Genomic DNA, 12,923 nt, shown 5'->3' with positions numbered 1-12,923 from the left:
CTGGGCAACAAGAGCAAAACTCCATCTAAATAAAAATAAATAAATAAATAAAAAAAAGTTGGCCGGGCGCGGTGGCTCAAGCCTGTAATCCCAGCACTTTGGGAGGCCGAGACGGGCGGATCATGAGGTCAGGAGATCGAGACCATCCTGGCTAACACGGTGAAACCCCGTCTCTGCTAAAAAATACAAAAAACTAGCCGGGCGCGGTGGCGGGCGCCTGTAGTCCCAACTACTCGGGAGGCTGAGGCAGGAGAATGGCGTGAACCCGGGAGGCGGAGCTTGCAGTGAGCTGAGATCCGGCCACTGCACTCCAGCCTGGGCGGCAGAGCCAGACTCTGTCTCAAAAAAAAAAAAAAAAAAAAAAAAAGTTGTTTTAGGCAGACATTTGAAAATAGTTTCTACTGAAAATTGAAAATTCTCATTGGAAAAAAATTAGTTCCCATTGACCTGAGGACAAATTAAAGTAAGCAGAGGTTAATGTGTTAGAACAAACGCTTTTGTCTACAAGTTAAAACAAAACAAAAAAACTCCAACTCATAGTGACTTAAACAACAAGAAATCGTTTTATTTCACAGATGAAAGTATACACCTGCTCCAGACATAGTGTGTTTAACAACACGATGATGTCCTCTTGGATCTAGATTTGTCCTGTCCCTCCACTCTGCAATTTTCAATATTGGCTTCATCCTAAAGTTAGTTTGTTCTACTAAGGTTGATTCCTCTCATGACCACCAGAGGCAATCAGAATGATTTATTTTCCTGTTAATCTCTTATGGGAGAGGGAGAACTTCCCTAACTTTGGAATGTAAGTCCCTGCCTTTAATCTGATTGGAAGACTGAAGACATCCTCAGAACAGTCTCCAGAAGATTCTGTTTGCTGGTTGGCTAAATGCTAAGCAATGGTATAGAATGGATGTTTGGGTAATCAACCATAATGTATTCTCTAGGAAGTTTTTCAATGTCTTCAGAGTCTGAAATTGCTTAACTGAAAATTATTTTAAAATAGACTTGCATCTGGTTTTAAACCAATTTTGCCAAATTTCAACATACATAGAAATCGTCTCAATTATGTTTCTTTACAGAGTTTTAATTTGTGGATCTTGAATAACTTTGATAGACTCCACATGAAAATATTATAAATCCTATTGCATTCTCAATTTTGATAAATCTTTGTGTGGGATACAGTTCAGTGAAGTGATCAAAAGTGGAGCTCTGGCTGGGCATGGTGGCTCATGCCTATAAGCCCAGCACTTTGGGAGACCAATGTGGGTGGATCTCGAGGTCAGGAGTTCAAGATCAGCCTGACCAACATAGTGAAACCCCATCTCTGCTAAAAATACACACACACACACACAAATTAGCTGAGTGTGTTGGCGGGCACCTGTAGTCCCAGCTACTTGGGAGGCTGAGGCAGGAGAATCGCTTGAACCTGGGAGGCAGAAGTTGCAGTGAGCCAAGATCACGCCACTGCACTCCAGCCTGGGCAACACAGTGAGACTCTGTCACAAAAAAAAAAAAAAAAAAGTGAGGCTCTAGAGCTACCCTAGTTCAAATTCTAGCTCTACCATTTCCCAGTATAAACAAATTACTTCTCTGTTTGTGTTTTCTTATCTGTGGATTAATAGCCTTTCCACATATGGTTATGATGAGTACTGTATTATTACATTAGAAAAACACATAAGATATAAGAAATGTACTGAGTAGTATAAACCTTTATTTTTTGATCCTTCTTCTTAAGCTGATTTTAGCGGTGGACTGGTTTCCTAGTTATTCTCTGACCTGTCCTTGGCAATTCCAGTTGTATCTAAGTTACTAAGAAGTAAATAGTATTTACTAAATATGAAAAACATGAAATCTCTTAATTTTACAAATGTACTTCTTAAATCACTGACTATGAGCTGAAATTTTAACACTTTGACAGGAAATAGTTTGACTTAAGGTATATAAGTAGACTTCTACAACTTCAGTTTCTGGCATTATGCTGGATTAGGTAATATAAAAACTCTTCTGCTGTAAAACACCAGGACAATCCTAGATGAAATATAACTAGTTCTTTAAAGACATAACTGAGCTTCTGCAAGAACTAAAAGAAAATCCCCAGGGACCAAAAATGAAAAGTACACTGAAAGCCAGAGGTAAACATTTGAACTAAACTGCCCTGGAGAAGGATACTTGTCTTCCCTAGCCTAGGAAGTTGGATATAAACACCTACTTGGGGCCAGGAATCAGTAGAAAGGTAGAACTTTAAACATTATCTCATTTGATGCCAGGATTCTTCCATGAAAAGATGGACCAGGCTGGGCAGGGTGGTTCATGCCTGTAATCCCACTTTGGGAGGCCAAGGCAGGCAGATCACCTGAGGTCAGCAGTTTGAGATTAGCCTGGCCAATGTGGTAAAAACCCATCTCTACTAAAAATACAAAAAATTAGCTGGGTGTGGTGGTGTGCACCTGTAGTCCCAGCTACTCAGGGAGCTGAGGCAGGAGAATCGCTTGAGCTAGGGTGGCAGAGGTCACAGTGAGCTGAGATCACACCACTGCACTCTGGCCTGGGCGACAGAGTAAGATGCTGCTTCAAAAAAAGTGAGATCTGAGCAGTGGCTCACACTGGAATGCCAGCATTTTGGGAGACTGAGGCAGGAGGATAAGTCCTTATTTATCAATAATAACATTGAATGTAAGTGAACTAAACTCTCCAATCAAAAGATATAGAACGACTGAATGGATTTAAAAAAAAAAAAAAAAGACCCAATGATCTGTTGACTATGAAAAACATACTTCACCTATAAAGATAACCATAGACTGAAAATAAAGAGATGGACAAAGATATTTCATGCCAATGGAAACCAAAAAAGAGTCAGAGTCGCTATACTTATATCAGAAAAAATAGATTTCAAGACAAAAACTATAAGAAGAGACAAAGAAGGTCACTATATAATGATAAAGGGGTCAGTTCAGCAAGAAGATATAACAGTCTTAAATATATGTGCACCCAACACTGTAGAACCTAGATATATAAACATTATTAGAGCTAAAAAGACAGATACATTCCAATACAATAATAGCTGGAGACTTCAACACCCCATTTTCAGCATTGAACAGATCTTCCAGACAGAAAATCAGCACAGAAACATCAGCCTTAAACCGCACTGTAGACCAAATGTATCTAATAGATACTCACAGAGCATTTCATCCAACAGCTGCAGAATATGCATTCTTCTCCTCAGCACATGGATCATTTTCAAGGACAGACCATATTTAGGTCACAAAATAAGCCTTAAAATATTTAAAAAATTGAAATAATATCAAGCATCTTCTCTGACCACAGTGGGGAAAAAAAACTAGAAATCAATAACTAGAGGAATTTTGGAAACTATACAAATACATGGAAATTAAACAATATGCTCCTGAATGACCAGTGAGTCAATGAAGAAATTAAGAAGAAAATTGAACATTTTCTTGAAACAAATGACAATGAAAACCTAACGTATCAAAACATATGGAATACAGTGAAACCATTACTAAGAAGGAGGTTTATAGCTATAAGTACACACATCAAAAAAGAAAGGACACCAAAAAAAAAAAAATAGGTGTTCCATGTTCATGGATTGAAAGAATCAATGTTTTTAAAATGTCCATACTACCCAAAGTAATCTACAGATTCAATGCAATCCCTACCAAAATACCAATGATATTCTTCACAGAAATATAAAAAATAAAATAAAATCTATATAGAACCTCAAAAGACCCAGAAGAGCCAAAGCTCAAAGCTGCCCTAAGCAAAAAGCACAAAACTGAAGAAATCATATTGCCTGACTTCAAATTATGCTACAGAGCTATGGTATCCAGAACAGCATGGTTCTGGCATAAAGACAGACACATAGATTAATTAAACAAAATAGAGATCCCGGAAACAAATCTACGTATCTATAGTGAACTCATTTTCGACAGAGGTGCTAAGAACATACACTGGGAAAAAGTCTCTTCAATAAAGGGTGCTGGGAAAACTGGATATCTATATGCAGAAGAATGAAACTAGACCCCTATCTCTCACCATATACAAAAATCAAATAAGAATGGATTAAAGACTTAAGCCTGTGACCTCAATCTATAAAACCACTACAAGAAAACATTGGAGAAAATCCCCAGGACATTGGTCTGGGCAAAAAATTCTTGGGTAGTACCCTACAAACACAAGCAACCAAAGCAAAAATGGACAAATAGGATCACATCAAGTTAAAGAACTTCTGCACAGCAAAGCAAACAATCAACAAAGTGAGGTGATAGCCCACAGAATGGGAGAAAATATTTGCAAATTTACCCTCTGACAAGGCTTTAATAACCAGAATGTATAAAGAGCTCAAACAACTCTATAAGAGAAAAAACAATAATCTGATCAAAAAATGGGCAAAGGATTTGAATAGACTTTTCTCAAAAGAAGACATGCAAATGGCAAACAGGCATATAAAAAGGTCCTTGGGCTGAGCTCTTGCTTGTAATCCCAGCACTTTGGGAGGCCAAGGCGGGAGGATCCCTTGAGCCTAGGAGTTTCAGACCAGCCTGGACAACACAATGAGACCTTGTCTCTATAAATATAATAATTTAAAAATTAGCCTGGTGTGGTGGCGTGCTCCTGTGCTCCCAGCTACTTGGGACGCTGAGGTGGGAGGATCACTTGAACCTGGGAGGTCGAGGCTGCAGTGAGCCACAGTTGTGTCACTGTACTCCATCCTGGGCAACAGAGCAAGACCCCATCTCCAAAAAAAAAAAAGGTGATAAACATCATTGATCATCAGAGAAATGCAAATCAAAACTACAATAAAATATCATCTCACCCCAGTTAAAATGGCTTATATCTAATAGACAAGCTATAGCAAATGCTGGCAAGGATGTGGAGAAAAGGGATCCCTCATACACTGTTGGTGGGAATGTAAATTAGTACAACCACTATGAAGAATAATAGTTTGGAGATTCCTCAAAAAACATAAAATAAAAGTACCATGTGGTCCAGCAATCCACTACTGGGTATATACCCAAAAGAAAGGAAATCGGTATATTGAAGAAATAGCTGCACTCCCATGCTAATTGCAGAACTGTTCACAATAGCCAAGATTTGGAAGCAACCTTAGGGTCCATCAACAGATGAACGTATGAAGACAATGTGGTACTTATACACAATGAAGTACTGTTCTGCCACAAAAAAATAATGAGATCCTGTCATTTGCAATAACATGGATGGAAGTGGAGATCATTATGTTAAATAAGGCAGGCACAGAAAGACATTGCATGTTTTCACTCATTTGTGGAATCTAAAAATCAAAACAATTGAACTCATGGAGATACAGAGTAGAAGGATGGTTACTAGAGGCTGGAAAGGGTAGTGGGGGGCAGGGGCAGGTGGGGATGGTTAATAGGTACAAAAAAATAGAATTTATAAGACCTAGTATTTGATAGCACAACAGGGTAACTATAGTCAATAACAATTTAATTGTACATTTGAAGATAACTAAAAGAGTATAATCAGATTGTTTGTAACACAAAGGATAAATGCTTGAGGGGATAGATACCCCATTCTCCATGATGTGGTTATTATGCATCGCATGCCTGTATCAAAATATCTCATGTACCCCATAATATATATACCTACTATATACTCAAAAAATGAAAAATAATTTTTTGAAAAGGCTTTTTCAGGCTAGGTGCAGTGGCTCGTGCCTGTAATCCCAGCACTTTGGGAGGCCGAGACAGGCAAATTGATTGAGCCCAGGAGTTTGAGACCAGCCTGGGCAACATGGCGAAACCCTGTCTCTATGAAAAATACAAAAGTTAGCCAGGCGTGGTGGTTCACACCTGTAGCCCCAGCTACTCCAGCTGCTGAGGCGGTAGGATCGCTTGAGCCCGGGCGGCAGAGGTTGCAGTGAGCTGTGATCATGCCGCTGTACTTCAGCATCAGGCAACAGAGCAAGACCCTGTCTCAAAAAGGAAAAATAAAATGAAAGATGCTTTTTCAAAGGAGGAAATGATTTCTTCCCCAAGTAATGCCACACCACTTTATTCAGGTTTTTATTGTAATGATCTATTTATATGCCAGTTTTTTTCCACTAAACTGTGAACTCCTTAATAGCAGGTAAGAATTATATTCTTCCACTTTACTTTCAGAACCCATGGAACTCCCAGTAATTGCTTGATGGGTAAATTCATTTCATAAACGTTCATTTCATAAAACGTTCAATTAACATATTTTATGTAGATTATTGACAAATACAGATTTTCTGACACACATCTTTATAGGTGAAATGGAAAGAGTTCTGGAGTTGAAATAAGAATCAGAGACCTAATCTTTAATCCTTCTTTAATCTTTGGTCAAATATAATTCAGCTTTGTGAATCTACATTTTCTTATATATAAATTCTAGTGATGGACTAATTACTAAAATCCTTCACATCTCCAACATCTTTGAAAACTTGCCTTTCCATGAAGTTGATCATTTATCAATTTAATAGATACCTCTTTTTGGTATTAAGATCATTACATTTAGATTTTTGTATTCACTGAAGTTAATAATTGCTGTCTTGGCCAGGCGTGGTGGCTCAGGCCTATAATCCCAGCACTTTGGGAGGCTGAGGCGGGCAGATCATTTGAGGTCAGGAGTTCAAGACCAGCCTGGTCAACATGGCAAAACCCCGTCTGTACTGAAAATGCAAATCTATCTACTAAAAATACAAAAATTAGCCAAGAGTGGTGACACACACCTGTAGTCCCAGCTACTCAGGAGACTGAGGTGGGAGAATCGCTTGAACCCGACAGGCAGAGGTTGCAATCACATCACTGCAGTCCAGCCTGGGCGACAGGGAGAGACCCTGTCTGAAAAAAAAAAAGACAAAGAAATTGGCAACCTGGCCGGGCGCGGTGGCTCAAGCCTGTAATCCCAGCACTTTGGGAGGCCGAGACAGGCGGATCACGAGGTCAGGAGTTCGAGACCATCCTGGCTAACACGGTGAAATCCCGTCTCTACTAAAAAATACAAAAAACTAGCCGGGCGAGGTGACGGGCGCCTGTAGTCCCTGCTACTCGGGAGGCTGAGGCAGGAGAATGGCGTAAAAACCCGGGAGGCAGAGCTTGCAGTGAGCTGAGATCCGGCCACTGCACTCCAGCCTGGGCGACACAGCGAGACTCCGTCTCAAAAAAAAAAAAAAAAAAAAAAAAAGATATTGGCAACCTGGTGTCGAACCCCTGACCTCAAGTGATCCACCCAACTTGGCCTCCCAAAGTGCTGGGATTACAGGCATAAGCCACCAGGCCTGGCCAATAATTGCTGTCTTATAGCCACAAGCATGTAACCTTGGATCTACTTGTGAACAGTACAACAGAAAATCAAACTACACTGCAAATTCTTACAAAAATAAAACCTTTTTTGCTTTCTACTTACAGGACATAAAGTAGCGTAAATTATCTTTTCCCATCTCATTTGGCTATTCTATAAACTGATCAAATCATTAAACCCTATCAGAGAATCACACAGTAGGGTGCGGTTTGGAGAGTTAAATGAGTCTTTGTTCATGAATAAAATTAAGCCTCGCATTAAAATGTTTTTGGAGCTACATGCACATATAGGAATATAATGCAGTATCGCTTTTTGCCCCACTTTCTTTTTTAGCACAGTGATAGTAGAAATGTCAGAGATCTGGCTTTGCCCATAATTGTTATTGCTCTTAGACTTTTAAAATGCTTCATTGTATATTTGAAGTTACAAAATATAAAGTTATACATAGAAAATATAAATTTATTAAATATTGGAATTCTTCATATTGTAAATATTTAGATATTATTTGTATAATTGACATTTGATCTTTAAATTTTTTTCTCTTTTCAGATGTTTAGTGCAAAAGAAGTTGAATTATACGTAACTGAAATAGAAAAGGAAAAGGAAGAAGCAGAGAAGAAAAAATCAAAGAAATCTGTCTAATTCTTAGGATGACCACTGGGAACTCTTAATGTTTTGTTTTATTTTACTGCCTGAGGTTGTTTAGTGAAATTTTAGAGGAAAACAGTTACTTTGAAGCATTACATGTAGTACTCGTGTGATGTTTTGAAAATGCCAGATCGGTGGCTGTCTTCATTCTACTACATAGTCAAACATAGGTTTATGTGAAGATTTGCTTTGAAAGGGAATTTCAGTAATTGTTGAGAGAAGTCATAATTCCACATAAGCCTGAGACTCTATAATTTGTCCAGTGTCTTACTTATCTTCATATATGCAAATATAATTTTTAAAAATTTTTAATTAAAAAATTTAATAATTTGGTGATGTTTGAGTATTGACTATCAGTTAAGGACATAGCTATTCCAAATAAACTAAATATAATATGGAGTTGCATTTCTCAAAGAATGACAAAAGCATCCTTATTTAAGAACTGATGAGTTCTTAAAATTTTGTCAGAGCCTTCTTCATTTTACAATATTTCATTATTTTTATTTTACCTTTTTCATTTTACAAGTTGCAATATACTGTTTTGTTCATGGAACAAATGTAGGCCGAATTCAAACATGCAATTAAAGTATGAGAAGAGCTTCTAAGGGCATCTTAACAGGATGCTACATGAAAATAAGGAAATAAATTAATACATGTAACTTTTAGTTTAGATTTTTATTTTATCTCAAGTATGTCCAGTGTGTTTGGTTTGTTACATGTTCCATGAAATATCTGAGTATTGGTATTGTGGTAGGCTTATTGGGGGAACAAGAAAAATATAAAAAGTGATCTCTGCCCACAGAGGATTTAATCCAAATGGTCCACAAAAGGAATGTGCTTAATTCTTATAGTGAGTTTATATTTTTGAAAATAAAGGCTAGTAAATATTCTTTCTATTGTTTTAATTAATTGTTTATTTATTTCATAGGTGAGGTCTCACTATGTTGCCCAGGCTGGTCTCAAACTCCTGGCTTCAAGCAATCCTCCTACCTCCATCACCCAAAGTGCTGGGATTACAGGCTGAGCCACTGCACCCGGTCTTAACGTTCTTTTTTGAAAACAAGGAAAGAGGTTGAGATTTTGCAGAGGAATGAAAACAGTAGGGGAAGGCCAGGCGTGGTGGCTTATACCTGTAATCCCAGCACTTTGGGAGGCTGAGGCTGGCGTATCACTGGAGGCCAGGAGTTCAGAACCAGCCTGGCCAACATGGCAAAACCCCGGGTGGGTTGGGGTTGGTTTGGGGATGAAACTGTTCCACCTTAGATCATCAGGTTCTCATAAGGAGCCCGCAATCCCTCGCACTTGCAGTTCACAACAGGGTTCACACTCCGATGAGAATTTTGTTTGTTTGGTTGTTTGTTTGTTTGTTTGAGACAAGTCTCGCTCTGTCACCCAGACTGGAGTCAGTGGCGCAATCTCGGTTCTCTGCAACCTCCGCCTCTTGGGTTCAAGTGATTCTCCTGCCTCAGCCTCTTAAGCAGCTGGAACTACAGGCATGTGCTATCACGACCAGCTAATTTTTGTATTTTTAGTAGAGACGGGGATTTTGCCATGTTGGCCAGGCTGGTCTTGAACTCCTGGCCTCAGGTGATCCACCCACCTCGGCCTCCCAAAGTGCTGGGATTACAGATGTGAGTCACCGTGCCTGACCTCCTATAAGAATTGTTACTGCTGCCGCTGATCTCACGGGAGACAGAGCTCAGGTGGTAATGCTCGCTCCCCGCATACCCCACTCACCTCCTGCTGTGCAGCCGGGTTCCTAACAGGCCACGAACTGGTACTAACCCACGGCCCTGGGGTTGGGGACCCGCAATCTAAGGGATATGGTTGCAATTCCATCCCTTATTTTTTTACTTGACAAGTACTCATACAATACCACAGTCACTGCATGCCAGACACTGTTTAGATTTCTTTGCAAATATTAACATTTAATTATCTTAACAACTCTGAGACAAGTTTTACAATTTATTATGCCCATGGTGCTGATGCTTATAGTGCTTTGCCACCACAAGTGTCCATCAGAATGGAAACATTTCTCATTGCTCACCAATCTCTCCCTCACAAGGATGTATCATGAGAAGGAAGAGGTTTTTTTGAATCTCACTAGCTTTATTACTCCTGTGACTCAGTTCTTCTTAGTTATCAGAGTCTAATTGGGTTTAGCTCAGCTGATTTATTCTACTTTGGAAATCATAGCATTGTTTTGGTCAGGTTTCACTGATCCGTACAAAATGATTTTCTGTTTAATATGAAGTTCTTTTGTTTGTTTGGTGTTTTGTTTGTTTTTAGATGAGGGCTCTGTCACCCAGGCTGCAGTAGAGTGATGCCACCTTGGCTCACTGCAACTTCTGCCTCTCAGGTTCAAGCAATCCTCCCACCTCAGGCTCCTGAGTAGCTGGGACTACAGGTGCTTGCCACCACACCCTGTTAATTTTTTGTATTTTTAAAATAGAGACAGGGTTTTACCATGTTGCCCAGGCTGGACTCGAACTCCTGAAATCAAGAGATCCACCTAACTCGGCCTCCCAAAGTGCTGGGATTACAGGCATGAGCCACTGTGACCATACCTAATGTGAAGTGTGAACCAAAAAAAAAAAAAAAAATTCAAACGTTATTGCTATTTAAAACGTTACTTTGGCCAGGCACGATGGCTCATGCCTATAATCCCAGCACTTTGGGAGGCCAAGGCGGGTGGATCACCTGAGGTCAGGAGTTCACAACTAGCCTGACAAACGTGGTGAAACCCTGTCTCTACTAAAAATACAAAAAAAAAAATTAGCCTTGGCCGGGTGCAGTGGCTCACACCTGTAATCCCAGCATATTGGGAGGCCGAGGCGGGTGGATCACCTGAAGTCAGGAGTTCGAGACCAGCCTGACCAACATGGAGAAACCCTGTCTCTACTAATAATACAAAATTAGCCAGGTGTGGTGGCACATGCCTGTAATCCCAACTACTATGGAGGGTGAGGCAAGAGAATCTCTTGAACCTGGGAGGCGGAAGTTGTGGTGAGCCGAGATTGCGCCATTGCATTCCAAACCTGGGCAACAAGAGTGAAACTTCACCTCGAAAAAAAAAAAAAAAAGCCGGATGTGGTGGCACATGCCTGTAATCCCAGCTACTCAGGAGGCTGAGGCAGGAGAATAGCTTGAACCCAGGAGGTAGAGGTTGCAGTGAGCCGAGATTGCACCACTGCACTCCAGTCTGGGCAAAATGAGCGAAACTCCATCTGAAAAAAAAAATGTTACTTTTACTGGCCAGGCAAAGTGGCTCATGCCTATAGTCCCGGCACTTTGGGAGGCCGAGGTGGGCAGATCGCTTGAGGTCAGGAGTTCAAGACCAGCCTGACCAACGTGGTGAAACCTCATCTCTACTAAAAATACAAAAAAATCAGGCAGGCGTGGTGCATGCCTGTAGTCCCAGCTACTCAGGAGGCTGAGGTAGGAGAATTGCTTGAACATAGGAGGTGGAGGTTGCAATGAACTGAGATTGTGCCACTGTACTACAGCCTGGGTGAATAAGCGAGACTCTGTCTCAAAAAATAAAATAAGACAGGGTGCAGTGGCTCACACCTGTAATCCAGCACTTTGGGAGGCTGACACGGGTGGATTACCTGAGGTCAGGAGGTCAACACCAGCCTGGCCAACATGGCAAAACCCCATCTCTACTAAAAATTCAAAAAATTAGCTGGGCATGGTGGCGGATGCCTGTAATCCCAGCTACTTGGGAGGCTGAGGCAGGATAATCGCTTGAACCCGGGAGGCAGAGGTTGCAGTGAGCCAAGATCGCACCACTGCACTCTACCATGGGCTACAGAGTGAGACTCTGTCTCAAAAATTAATTAACTAATTTAAATGTTACTTTTATTTTACCAAGAGAAAATCCCCCAATATTCAAGTACTTTATGTTTTTTCTCTCTCATGTTGCCACGGTGAGATGATCACAAACATTTGATTTTAGAAATTACCTAAACAACTTATCTTTCCAGCATTAGATTATGGTTAAGTAGGTAGACAGAAAAATCTGTCACTACAGGTATGGAAATGCTGGATAACATCTAACAAATATGCTTTTAAATGCATAGGTAAGGCCAGGTGCAATGGATCACACCTGTAATCCCAGCACTTTGGGAGGCCAAGACAAGAGGATCACTTGAGGCGAGGAGTTTGAGACCAGCCTGGGTAACATGGTGAGACTCTCATCTGCAAAAAAAAAATGTGAAAATTAGCTGGGTGTGGTGGTGCGCATCTGTAGCTCCAGCTACTTGGGAGGCTGAGACAGGAGGATCACTTGAGCCCAGGAAGTGGCTGCAGTGAGCCATGATCCTGCCACTGTACTCCAGTTCTGGGCAACAGAGTGAGACCCTGTCTCAAAAAAATTGTAAATACATACAGACGTACATACATATATACGTGCATAGGTAAACTCACAAGAAGGGATGGGAAATCAGGGACTGAAAACAGAAAGATATGAAAATCAGAGAAGGCATCTGAGCAGTTGCTGGTGCTGCTGGGGATACGGTTGTGTTGGCACAGGGAATAAGCATAATAGAGACTAGAAACACCCCGATGCTTACTGGATACTTGGTTTATGGCAGTTAGCATTGCATATCAGTGGGCAAAGGATAAGCTCTTCAATAAACAATGATAGGACAACTGGTTATTCATTTGAAAAGAAAGAAAATTGAACCTCTGGCTGTGCGCAGTGGCTCATGGCTATAATCGCAGCACTTTAGGAGGCCGAGGTAGATGGATCACCTGTGGTCAGGAGTTCGAGACCAGCCTGGCCAACATGGCGAAACCCCATCTCTACTAAAACTACAAAAATTAGCCGGGTTTGGTGGCAGGTGCTTGGAATCCCAGCTACTGGGGGGGCTGAGGCAGGGGAATCACTTGAACCCGGGAGGCGGAGGCTGCAGTGAGCTGAGATGGCGCCATTGCACTCCAGCCTGGGC

General features: G+C 40.8%; 1 protein-coding gene across 2 annotated transcripts in view; it reads left to right on the top strand.

Moving 5' to 3' along the window:
* Positions 1–8,376, top strand: part of PSMA8 (proteasome 20S subunit alpha 8) — a 56,611-nt gene extending 48,235 nt beyond the window's left edge. For both annotated transcript variants that reach the window (XM_050767152.1, XM_050767151.1), the window contains exon 7: positions 7,873–8,376. In XM_050767152.1, the coding sequence (XP_050623109.1) occupies positions 7,873–7,965 (93 nt within the window). In that variant the 3' untranslated portion in view covers positions 7,966–8,376. The remainder of the gene's footprint in view (positions 1–7,872) is intronic.
* The last annotated feature ends 4,547 nt before the right edge of the window (positions 8,377–12,923 follow it).

This window comes from Macaca thibetana, chromosome 18 (genome assembly GCF_024542745.1).
Source record: "Macaca thibetana thibetana isolate TM-01 chromosome 18, ASM2454274v1, whole genome shotgun sequence".
NCBI classification, from domain to species: Eukaryota; Metazoa; Chordata; class Mammalia; order Primates; family Cercopithecidae; genus Macaca; species Macaca thibetana.
This window is presented reverse-complemented; position numbering and strand designations above follow the sequence as displayed.